The sequence below is a fragment of the Anneissia japonica genome, unplaced genomic scaffold (assembly GCF_011630105.1).
Source record: "Anneissia japonica isolate Jap-2015-1 unplaced genomic scaffold, ASM1163010v1 scaffold287833_len2544123_cov190, whole genome shotgun sequence".
Classification (NCBI taxonomy): Eukaryota; Metazoa; Echinodermata; class Crinoidea; order Comatulida; family Comatulidae; genus Anneissia; species Anneissia japonica.
Window position 1 is genome coordinate 438,237 of NW_022757233.1, and position 13,312 is coordinate 451,548.

The 13,312-nt window shown below is 32.4% G+C and overlaps 2 protein-coding genes across 4 annotated transcripts in view; one reads left to right on the forward strand and one right to left on the reverse strand.

The window, feature by feature from the left end:
- Window positions 1-7,639, forward strand: part of LOC117124507 — a 47,958-nt gene extending 40,319 nt beyond the window's left edge. Inside the window, exon 5 of the mRNA XM_033270734.1 lies at window positions 2,796-7,639. The gene's annotated coding sequence lies outside the window, so the exon portion shown is untranslated. The remainder of the gene's footprint in view (window positions 1-2,795) is intronic.
- A 184-nt stretch (window positions 7,640-7,823) lies between these two features.
- Window positions 7,824-13,312, reverse strand: part of LOC117124508 (derlin-2-like) — a 9,328-nt gene continuing 3,839 nt past the window's right edge. For all 3 annotated transcript variants that reach the window (XM_033270737.1, XM_033270736.1, XM_033270738.1), the window contains exons 6-8: window positions 12,485-12,680; window positions 11,503-11,593; window positions 7,824-10,618 (exon numbers count right to left, since the gene is read on the reverse strand). In XM_033270737.1, the coding sequence (XP_033126628.1) occupies window positions 10,462-10,618; window positions 11,503-11,593; window positions 12,485-12,680 (444 nt within the window). In that variant the 3' untranslated portion in view covers window positions 7,824-10,461. The remainder of the gene's footprint in view (window positions 10,619-11,502; window positions 11,594-12,484; window positions 12,681-13,312) is intronic.

Sequence of the window (13,312 nt, forward strand, 5' to 3'; positions counted from 1 at the left end):
AGATGTGTATAAGAGTCAGGTTCTTATTTTTTGGCCTATTTCAGACTCAAAATATTCTTAATTTGTTCTTATTTTTACACATAAAAAATTATTGTACAGCAGTATACCTGTCTCTTATACACATCTAGATGTGTATAAGAGACAGCCCTATACCATGGCAACTTTTTTTTTTTCTGCTTGTTTGCTTTCAGGTTCTGTATTTTTGTAAGGGTTTCTCTAATGAAAGGAATATTTAGCATTTTACAAATACCATACAAGTGGCATACAGTCGATGGACAATTTGAATAATGATGCTTTCCATCAGATTTCTATGAATCTATAATAATTGTAACAAATCAATCAGTCAGTCCTTTTAACTGGCCAGGGAAAAGCATTCTTCCATCAGAAGGGTCAAGGTTAATAGAGCTGATAGATTAAGGGGCGCAGTGGGAAATTCTGAAGAGCCCATTCAGGAAATTCTACCAAGCGGATATGAAGGTCCTAGCCCTAGCCCCCTGGACTACTCAGACATCAGTGAGGATTAGGTCTTAAAAGGCTTGCATTGTTACCAGAAGATCTCTCAAAACTTTTTACAAATCCTTTTCATCAAGAAACCCTTTTCTAATTTGATCAAAGATTAACTGATATTCACGGGAAAAGACAAGGGAAAAAAACAAAACTAGGGCAGGTATTGCAACTGATGCTAGATGCTAGAACTGGGACGAGAAGATTTATATTATTTGAGATGCGAAAATAAACGTGTTTGTGTTACTATGACAGTTAAGCAGAAATGATACTGACAAAGATAATGTTCAAAATAATAGAACAGTGTCTTATTTCTGAAAATACTCAGTAATAAAATCACTTTCTGGTTGGTCCCATTACTTTATGTGCATTCGGTTCATGATATCTATACACATGTGTAAGGTATATGTATTCCACGTTTGTTCTTGATACAAGTTTAAGGAATTACTCTTTTTGTAACTTGGAGTCGTACACTTCATCAACTGCTTGAATGTGCCAATAGAAGATTACATTTGAAAAAGATAATCTGTCATATAAATCTTCATAAAAATTGAGTTATTTTTTTGTTTTAGAATAAGTGGTGATCTGGGCAATCCTAGCACAATAAACATTAGAATTTTCTGATGGAGGTGACATCTTTAAAGGTTCACATCTTAGTAATTTAGTTTTCACATAATTTTTTTTTTCTCACTTAAGTAAAGGGCAGGTTCAAACCTAGTTCTAAAGTTATAAGAAATAAAAACTGTAGAGCATTATGGTACTTTATTCATAATTTATTGCCACCTTAAGAACTGGTTTAATTCCTTCTCTGATGGTATTTAAAGATTACAGGCTTCTTATGATTTCCAATATTTGATTGGACAAAAATGCAAGTGCCTCGTAGATAGTTCAACCTTAGTTTGGAATTTGTCAACTGATTTTGATGAAAAATTATGAAGAATGAGTCCAAAATATAAGGCTTCAATGCTGATATACACTAGAGAAATTTTGTTTTTTACTGGCACGAAAGTGCAGTATGGCATAAAACACTATTTTACCACAGTCATAGAGAATTTATGAAATGTGCAAACACAAATTTTCTTCATCCTAAATCAACTCTACTTGAAAAAACAACTGATCATAATTTTTTAGATTTTTTTTATTTGATTGTATCCGGTGTCCAAATACTATAGAAATTTAGGAGAAATAAAACTTGATCAGACTTTGTTGGATATTTGAGGCTTCTTTCAGAAACAAGTCTGAGTGGACACATCATATGTCTTTACTGTATATACATTTTTTTTTGTAAGAACCAGTAAAATTTTGTTAAGGCTCATTGTTCTTATTTTTTGGCTAATTTCAGGCTCAAAATATTCTTATTTTGTTCTTATTTTTACACATAAAAAATTATTGTACAGCAGTATACATGATCACTGTACTATAGAGGGTACAAGTATTGCATGCAGTAGCCACACCTACCTATAAGGTACAGATAAGATTTGCTGTTTTGTTTATGTTTAAAAAAAAAACTAAAACCTCATTCATTCATTTTATGCCAGCCTCAATTTCTTCTTTATTTGTTTTGAAGCGATGTCGGATTCGGTGTTCTTACAAAATGTGTTATAAAAAAAAGTGTACGGTATTTGTAGAAAGTAGCTCAACTTCTATGTTTACGAATTTGTATGAATTGTCCTTATATGGACATGATGATCATGTAATATAACATCTATATATGGACATGTTGATGTCATATTATATCCATATAAGGGCAAATTACAGGTATTATTTGTCACTTAGACAATAACTATAGCACATTGATCAAACTTTATCTTATGAATTTGTTATGACAGAAAAAAAATTGTGACCTGCTCAAAAGAAGTGTTTGAAAAAATGTTTGCTCACACAATGTAAAGCAATGAATTTCAACAAGATATATAATTTAGAATATTGTTTTTATTCCAAAAAATTAAATGATTAATGGTTTCAAATTGAATGACATCAGTTGTAGCCATTCACTGCACAAGTTTTTTGGTTTTATTTGAGTTTTCACAAAATGATGATTATGAATTATAGAAATTGTTATTCATAATTCATAATTTTATTTCACTCAAAACGTAATGATTCTGGAAGGCAAAAAAGGGAACATGTCCCTGTACAAGATGCCTACCAGAGCATGATACAAATGCATAAAAAATACAGAATATAAATGACATTGTGTTACATAAGTAGTTAGTATTTTACATTATGATATTTTTATTACTGTAATTATACTGGTAATGTTCCTAACATATTTTTTTATTTATATTTTGCAGGGCATAATATAGTGTTTCAATGTGCACAGTATGCAGTAACTCAGCAATGATGGAATAAGAAATTGGGAAACTGTTGTCTCTAAAATGGCCAATATGGCAGCAGTGAGAAGACACCAGGCAATTACTATACAAACCAACATTGCCATGGAAACCACTCTGAAACAAACATTTTGCCCGTTATTATCAGCAATTTTTTTTTTACTTCTTGACTCAAGCATGGAATAACATAGATTTTATCTTGAATATTAACTCAGTTTTTTCAAATACAGATAATTTTACCAACTCAATACAAATGGCAAATTAAAAAGCATTTGTAATGGCTTAATATATTAAAACAGTATTTATTAACTCAAGAAGTGAAGCCGCCTCTTGCCCAATCTACAGTTTAATTTGAATTTTGTTTTTATTATTGTCTCCAGGTTGTTTGATGGTTGAATAATTTATTTCTCATTTCTTATAATTAGTTCTTTCCATTACGTATGGGACAATAATTATATTTTCGCCGCCATAACAGTGTCATTTTATTAATCTTCCCTTTGATTATCGTTATTGTTAAACTGTCACTCACTTTTGGGTAAATGCGATTTTTTCAATTACCAATAATGTTTCATCCATATACACTTGTCTAGCACATTTATCATTGCTTCTTTTCCTTTGCCTATCATGAAACAATAATATCTTGGATGTAGAACAATATATAGTAGTAGGACATCGACTGCAAACAATGATTATTTAATGAATTTTCAATCATGAATTTAGAAACTGTTGCTATTGAGATACATACTTCTTGATGTAGGAGGGATCAAATGTGGTCAAGTTGTAGTCATGTGAGGACCAGTAATAACCCCAACTTCTTGTCTTTATAGCGAATGACAATATTTGGATATCTGTTACTAGATTAGTTGTAAAGATTCACATAATGAAAGATATGCATCACCATTGATACATTTCAAAAAATTAGAGAGTTAATCAAGGAGAAAAGATGTTTTTGTCTTACCTAACTATTGTACATGTTCATGTATTTTGTTCTTTTTGGTGTCTCACACACTACTGGTAATAATACTACTGAAGTAAAATATCCTCATTCATAAAAAAATAAAAAATATAATTCCTTTCCCTATACATTTACTGGCCACATGAGTAACACCGGAAAAAATCAGCGTGCAAGTGTTAATTACTTTCCCCACACAAATATTATCAGTCCATTTTAATTAGGTCATAAAAATGAGGCTTTTTATTGATTTTATTTCATTCAACAATATTTAATGAGTGCTGAAAAACCGATGCTGTCTTTGTTGTATCCTCCGGAAGATGAATCCAGAAATAATATTTTATTATTTAATATTATAATGAATGTTAAGTGAGATTTTTAAAAATACACTATATAATTGTTGTACATTCCATAGTCCTTAAAGAATACAATTATCTTTTTGTTGTGGAATACTGGGGAATTTATATCAAGGTAAATTATTTAGAATATTGCCTTCATTAATAAAAAATATTTGGCAGAATACTCTATATCTGAATGTAGGGTGTAACATTTTTTCTTTTATTTTTTTGCTGAGTACACTTAAACTAATTCTCGTTCTTGTTCAAAATCACCTGTATTTATTTATGTAAGTTGTCTCAGTCTTCCTGTCGCATCTACGTTAATTTGCCCTAGTATTCATAGATAACCAACTAAACAAAATTCTGTTGAAATAATGTGAGGCCAGTCATGAAAGAAGAATAAATATATATAAGAAATGTCATTATGAGTTTATCTTTTACACATTTATTTACTCTGACAATGTGACGTTAAACTATATGTGAATTTGCCCAAGAGTTACAAGTTTGTGCCAAGGTTGATTTACACCTAGCTCTTCTGCTAAATTAGACTCTAATATTCCTTTCATGTTTTCCAAATGTATTGTGACTCGTCGATAAGTGTGTCACATTTTATTAAGCATGTTGGTAGGCCCAGCAGGGCAGTAAATAATGGTGCTGAGACTATAACATTAAATGTAATCTTGATGATTTTGATTATAAATAACATTCTGTAAGAGGTAAAAGTGAATCCTTTTCAATGAATTAGACAATTTTACAAAATATTAGTTTTGTAAATTATTTAGAACTTTCTTACTTAAATTAGCATTAATTTCTGGTGGGTTATTTTATAACCGTATTTTTGTAATGTGTCTATGTAATTTATAGAGAATTTTTGGGGTTGTGTTCGATAGTCATCAACAAAGTTACATTATGACCTAGTTATTGGTATTGAGCTTTAGGCCGAGTTAATGGTACGTACACCGCTTGTGTGTACTGATATGGTCATTGATATTGTCAGCTTGTAAACTAAACTCTGCAGGATTTAAAATATGAAACAAGGCGAAGACATACTTGTTAAATATGTGTTAATGCAAATATATCTGAGTGCTTTAAATAACTACTACCCAAACAGAGATGTTCCTGTGTCGCTTCCCCAAGGTTCCTTCCCATTGCCTATCTCCTTCATTTGTCTCGACCTGATTTACTCAGGCTCTCCTCATCTGGAATTTTCCCCCATGGAGCTTGTGTGTAGGGAATCGCCTGTTCTCATTATAACTTGATTACAAGGAACCGACCTACTTCTCAGACAAAACAGACTGGATAAGTAAGCCTACTTTTCTTCCTGAGTCATATCAATAGAGGGTGCACTATACAAAATTGTGGGGATATTCAGATGACTAATCATCTCCAGCTTTGGCACGTCCTCATTTTTCTCCCCTTTCATTAATCTTGAGTACAAACAAGAGAGATATATCTAGTCAGAAAGTTGCTTCAGTGTTTTATTCCACTCTCGCCACCTAACTATATAGAAGTAGTTAAGATTTTGTAGCAATGTTATAAAGTGGGTCGAAGCCGTGTACAGTTTTGTAATATATTATTTATGATATTTGTAGCCTTTCAAAAGGAAATTTATGTTCACACTAAAATTGAAAGTACTATGGTGTGTTTTGGAATATATAAAAATGGTGATGATATATTTAATTTTTGTGTACCGTAAGTTATTTTGTAAAAAAACCATATTCATAATACTAATAGTTGTTGTTTAAACTCTTTATTTGTTGGTCCATGTTTTTTCTGTAATATATCACAGTTTAAATGGTTGAGTTCCACTCAATATGCCTCGTTTAAGGACACAAAGGGAAACTGCGTGTAGGATTGTCGATGTGAAATGTTTAGACTAAACATAAGGAAAAGTGTCAGGGTATTGTTGTGAGCATCATAATTCTATACAGTGTAACCTTCGTTTTGTTAAATATGCAATGTGATTTTTTTTGTGTGCTTTTGAATATTGGAGGGGTTGGAATCTTCTATTATAGACATGCTTTCATAAAATAGTGTGTCTAGCCTTTTATGGTTGTGTTCAAAAGAGAAAAATTATTGAACAATAAACTTCTTATTTGGGGGAAGGTACTGTGACCACATAGTAATGGTAATGGTAGGATATTTGTAGAGGGCCTTCCATAATGAAATCGTCTGAAGGCGCTGACAGTAGTCAGACCATAAATCAAATTAAAAAAAAAAAAACATTTAAAAAATTAATAGTTATTAAATATGAACATGTTTGTTGGATCCCACAATTATATTGCTATGGAAATAATATTTTTTGCCATTTATTATTCTTTGTGATGTCATGTAAGCTGGGGGTCTGTTAATACAAAATAAGTTACCACACGAAGGATAAAAAATATTATAGTATATTTACAATGGTAATATAATCTATTCAGTTTGTAACCTAGAATTGATCGATGTGCAATGTCAAAGGTTTTTACTATGGACTGCCATCTTTATTTTTTCCATCTGGAATTCATACAAAATCAGAAATATTTTGAATTGGGAGACTATTTGACTAAGTGTATTTATATATGTATAACAAATAAAGAATCTGAAACATATTTGGAATCTTATAAATAGATTTCAAATTATTGAACCTTTTTTCAGTGGTCTACCAACATGACTGATCATTGACCAAAATGCTTTTTAAAATTAATAACAATTGACTAGAAATTTGAATTTTTAAAGCTTTCTTACGATTAATACATTGTTACTTGTTATGCAAGCTGTACATGCTATCAGAAAACAATGATGAAAAATGGGCAAAAGAAGAAAATGCAAAAACCTGTATCTGAACCACTTTGACATAATTTACATATACAAATATTATTTTTTTTTATTTTTTAAGAGAACATATTTTAGTTGAGTTATTTATTGTAAAATTGCTTGCCAAATATGTTAATAGTGTCACTAAAGGTTGTTACTGTGGCTACCATTTCAGAGAATTTGTATAAAGAAAATTTTGTTGCATTGTAAAGAAACCCAACTCTGTTTCTGCGTAGTCTTCCCAGTATGGTAGGCATAGGTTGTGGAATGCAGGACCTGTTAAGTGTCCGTAGCAAAATATTTGATCAGATTGTCAAAAGTAAGCAGTGTTGCTTTAGTTGAAAAGAAAGATATTTATCAAAGAGTTACGAATACCAAATTTGTAGTTAATAGCACATTATTAATAACAGATCAGACAGTTATTAGATGTCTGAAAGGTATATGTAGGAATGTTTATATGTATTAATGTTATATTGTGTAGTGTAGGTATCTTTAGCATCATTCCACACAAAATCAGGTATATGGGAGAGGCACGATACCTTTTGACAACTTTTTCTTTTAATTGCTCTTTCAGGAGTTGATATGTATCAAGTTCTGTACAAACATTTTAAAGCATGTTTTAGTAAATACTAGAAGGACGAAAAGTATCTGTGGAAAGTATGTTATAGTTACGCCCTCTAGTGTTCAGATCAATAAAAGCTACATGCTAGACTATGTTACCATGACTACTTTTTAGTTTTGTTAATTGTGTTCACAAATATAAAACTACTAAAAGGAAGTTGGAACTAAAGAATACAGTAGTGTACAGTAATTGTGTCGCTGTACATGAGGGTGTGTGTGGTGACAACCAACATGCAAAAAATATATATTTACACTAGTAAACCATGAGAGGACAAAAGGAGGTAATGTACTGAAATTTTTATTCTAAGCAAATAAATGTTTTTAATTTTAATGATTTGATTCAAAGTTGAAATAAAATAAATTTTAATACAAGTCAAAATCAGAATAGCCTTGAAGCAAATAAAATCACAAAAAATTATGAGTAAAAAATATGTCCTTGAGATCAATTTAAATAAATGCACATGGCAAGGTTAAATAACACATGGAATGTATTCAGTACGCCACAGGAAGAAAAAAATGAAAAACCATTTTAAAACCCTATAGATCGCTTTTATCATGATATATTAACATCTGCATAATTTAATTTCCACCATGCTGGACAGAAATTTGATAATGTTGGTCGTACATAGCGCATTTTACCGAGGCTTCTATGCGCTTCACATTACATAACATATTTATGGAACACCTACTTTATCTCCCAGGGGGAGTATTCCATAATGTCACAGCTAGTAATAAGCACATTAGAATAGTATTCAACTTTACCAGGAACCCACTTGTCCACCTGGGTGAAGTGAGAGAAAAGCTTAGAAAATTTACTTTGGGGGTGTCAGTTTCCTTGTGGGGTGTCAATTTTCTTTCAGATAATGTATTATAACAATGTATTATACTATAATGTATTACCATACTACTAATTATTATAAAATTAAATTAACAATGTTTTGTTCTTGTTATAGCCTGATCCAATTCCATCCCTCATGTTATGGTCTATAGTCAAAGGCCTTTCTCCAGTAAAATGCTTCAACAACAGTCAACCTACAGTAATGTCTTTTCTTATTATGTTAACAAATATTTTCAAGTAAAATTTTCTTTACAATTTCAAGCTGGGGTTGTTTTTGTTTTTTTTTTATGCATGAGGGATGGACATCAATAGTATTGATAAGCCTTGTCAACAATTTATGATGAAGATAAAGCTATTATGCATGGATGGACAAAATGAAACTAATCAAAATCAAGAATACAGTATTTATAAAATCAACTTAGATATACATTTTCAACATTACATAATTTTACATGAAAGAAAATATATTTTGTATGATTAAGGTATGGACAATCATTCTCACCATTACATTGATACTGACCTAGATGTTAAATTTAATCAAAATATACATACACTTTTTACGTGTAGTTTAGTTAGCTAAGTTCTGGGTATGTAGTTAAACTGCATTGAGTTGTGCTGCCAGCAACAAAACAGCACCCCAACCTATTGCCTTACTGACCTCTACAAGGGTGGGTGCCGGATACGTCTGAATGGAAGTAGTTTACATACTAATTTCATGATACCCCACAAACTGATGAGAATGTCATCAAATAACATTGAAAGGGGTTGCTGTATTTTCACTTTTTTACATTTTATTTCACAAATTGCCAGTCCCTCTTAAACATGAATGTAATTTTATCGACAGAATTTGAATTTTTTGCACAGGGCATAGTAAAATATAGCTACGTATTTACTATTTGAAGTGCTGTTTTGAGAAATATTAAAAAGTTTTGGATCATATTTCTCAATAACATAAAATATATAGATTAATTTCCCTAACAAAAATGAATTTTGGCTACATAACTTTATTTTTTTATCAGTATATGGAGTTAAACAAAAATTTAAATATATCTTAATACTTAATTAACAATAAATATCCTGGTATCTAACAATGATACCAAGAATAATGTAAAGCAAAACCAGAATTCCGTTTACCTGTAGAAGTACTAAAATGTTAACAGATCTACATACATTGAAATCATAACCAGCACATATATTAAATGTAATCTTTATTTCCATCAAAAAAATGCCCTATGTACAACTTATAACTTCAGACAGTTTTTGTACCTCAATGTTGTCTAAACATGCTTACACGTTTGAGAAAGTGTTTCTTGTCCAACTTGATTTCCCAACTAGATATAATAACTTGGCTTTTATATTTATAATATAAATGACGTACTTCCATGAAATTTTCCCATATGCTACTTCAAAATCGGATTTATCACTAGCCACCAAGCGCAAGCCCAGTGGTCTAGTGGTTAAGACATCAGGCTAGTTACCTGGAGGATGTGAGTTCGATTCTTACCCGAATCACTTGCAAAATATTTTCTGATTCTGCTGTCCTGACTGATACCATGTTTTGTGAAGGTTACTGGCAGAGGTCCTCTCACTATAACACGCCAATGCTACAGATTCTGCTTCTCGATCTCCCGAATGCGATGCCGGATTCCATGTCTAGTAGACTCTTAGAGATTTCATAAGAGCTCAAGTACAACAAATCTTAAGGCATTGCCACGTAAGGCACAGTACTTGTATCCAGTCATAACAATCAATCACAAGAGTGTCTGTAAGACTGTAAACTTTAATCTACCAATACACACTGCCCTTGACAATTATATGTCAGAGAAGCATGAACGAGCTTAATGAAAGACAGTTTTAATGGTGATTAATCATTAAGTACTTATTATCCGTTTGGCTTTGGTAGCATAATTAATTCCTTTCACCAGCGAATCATTTCAATATGGAGCAGGAATAGATGTGATCTGTTTGTTTTTCTTTTTTCTTTCTTTTGTTCAAATATAATTTTCACCTCACAGCGCATTGATAGTGAAAGTTAGGTTATTTAAACCTGGTCAGATTTTCATTGGAGGAAATGCTTTCCAGTTATTGTGGATTGTTCTCCTGGGCATGTTCATTTTCCTCAACTGGAGTCTCATCCTCAACAGGTTCCCCTTCTCCCCAGTCATAACCACCAGGTCGCTCTTCCTCTGGCATAGGATTGTAATTTGGGTCTTCGGGTTGACCATCTAATATTGCTTCTCTGAAATGAAATAAAAATGTCAACGTTGTTTGTGGCTGCATCAAACAACTGAGAAATCTTGTTCAGTTGTGGAATAGGTAAATTTTAATTTAATTTCCATTACTAAGCACTATACAAAATATACAGGGCCTCTTTTAATCAGATTTGTGTTGTAAGAGATATTCTCTTAAAATACACTACAATATACAGAATCAATAAATGAATAAATACAATTATTATATGCATGGTTAGCAAAAATTAATGAGGAATTATGTTGGAAAGAGGGCAATAAAGTATTTACGAAGAGACATTGCTTTGATAAGAAGGAAAATTCTTGGCTTTTGTCAAGTACAGTACCGGCCAGTTGTATTGCAAAAATCCCAACGCGTTTTACCCGTTGTCGTTGCGTTGCGTTTGCGTTGAGTTGCGTTGCGTTGAAATGAACGTTGAGAGTACATTGTTTATTTAACGATGTCGTGTTCGCGTGTCAATAATTGGTGATAGTTAATTCAACGCCCTAACTTATCTAGCAGCAACGTTATCAAAGATTATCAATAAACAACATTCGTTGCGATGTCAACAGTTTCAACGACAACGCCAACGTTGTCAACGAAAACGCAACGGGTTGAATGCGTTGAATTTTTGCAATAAAACTGGCCGGTACTGTAAGAGCCTGTAATGTAATATATATAAATTTGGTATAGTGCATAAACAAGGTCTCAATGCGCTGTAGTAAAACAGATTTAAAAAGTAGAAAAAAGCTGTATGTGATATGACATTACCTTGCCCATACCGGTATGTGATGTGATGGACAAAGCTGTAAGGTAGGAGGATTAAGCTTTGATAGTGTGACAGACCTTTAAGGTAGAGAGTAAGTTACAGTGGTATGCAGAAAAAATACTCACAAAAATGCTGGGGTATTGATAACTTTGAAGCCACCTGGTTTGTTGGGAAAAACATCCTCCAAGTGGTAATAGCAATGTCCCACAGCAATCCCTGCAAATAAAAACATTTATTTATTTACTGTATTTTATCTGCAGCTATGTATTTATGGCTTACTCTTCCTATTAATTATTTTAAAATTTGAATCTAGTAATACACATTCACTGTGCTCAGAATAATGCAAGTTTATTCTCACCAAATAATCGTAGGTCTAGGAAATGCATGCAGGGGAAAAGCTGCTTAACATAGGGTCTGACAAATTCTGGCAGAGGCCAGCAGGGTCAGGGTCTAGGAGGCTAAGAGAAATTGGCAATTTGGGGTAATTTAAGCTACATTTTAAATCATATAATTATGAACAAAATTAAAACCTCTTTGGTTTTACAAGTCAGATTGAAGACCTGGTCTGTCCGACAGGATTTCAATCCTTTCCTCCCTACACTGGCACAGAAAGTGTATCTTAATACAGTATTTTGTTTATGGACAGTTTACTTCTAATATTCAGATTATTACACTTATGATCATGATGTTAATACTGTATAATAAACAAAATTTTAAAAATGTCTGTAATCTATACTCAGTGTTCAACATGTGTTAGGGGTCATCCATAATTATCAACATTTTGAAAAGAGTACAAAACATACTCTTTTCTGTTACCTCCTCCCTCCCCCCGAAAGAGTACACAATAAAATGTTGATTTGTTTCATTTTGAGATCAACATTTTATGTTTTTCATAAAAGAGTACTTATGCCTACACTTTCAACCCCCCCCCCCTCCTAAAGTGTATGTTTTGTACTCTTTTGAAAATGTTGATAATAATGGATGACCCCTTAAGATGTTGGCTGTTTTATCATTTCTATGTGGAAAGAGTGCGGATTCATTTGTTTTGGCTAATTGCCTTTTAAAAATCAATTAAAAAAACCTACCAATAACAGTTCACTGACTTACCCATTAAATCAACAATGATAGGGTTACCAAGCAACAAGGAGAACCCAAAAAGAACCCATGGTAAATATGGTGCTTGAAAATTCATTAGTCCAAAGAAATTCATTCTGATGTAGGGGTTTCGTCGGCTCCATATATAAACTAGCATCATAGTAAAAGCCTGGCCTAAAAACACCAGGTTTACAAAGAATGCTATTGACTACACAAAAATTAAGGAAAACTTTCTGTAGACTATAAAATGTAAGTTTGATTTAATTTATTAAATTTTGGCACAACAAATCTAATAACGAAAACAAAAACAAGTGACATAAGCCGCAATCGCACTGGATTTAAAATAGGGAAATTTTTACCGAGACTGTGGGTAACATTCCAATGGTTAAACTTCCTGTCGTTCGCACTGGGATTTATCGACGTGGTTAGTTTTACCACAGGCCATGGTGAAACTAACCATTCGTACAGATTCAACTATTGGGGGCGCTAAATTGTGACGTTCACTTCCGGTATGTGTGGCAAAACAATTAACGAAAGCACATTTATTAATGCTCCATATAAATCGGCCATTGAAACAAACCGAGTAAACAAGTGAAAAAAATGACAAAATTACTCAAAATCAAGACACTAGCAAACACGCGCGAAATTAATCAAGATGTTTGTGTGTGACGTTTTATTCCAGGTCACAGCTCATGCGTAATTGCCTGACAGTCTGAGGAAGGTCATTCACTGTGATGACTTGGGAAGTTTACCCGACTCGCGCTGTTCGCATTGGACTTTCCTGCTAGGTAAAACTAACCTGGTCAGTTTTCCTGGGCAAGCGGGACTCGGTTAAATTAA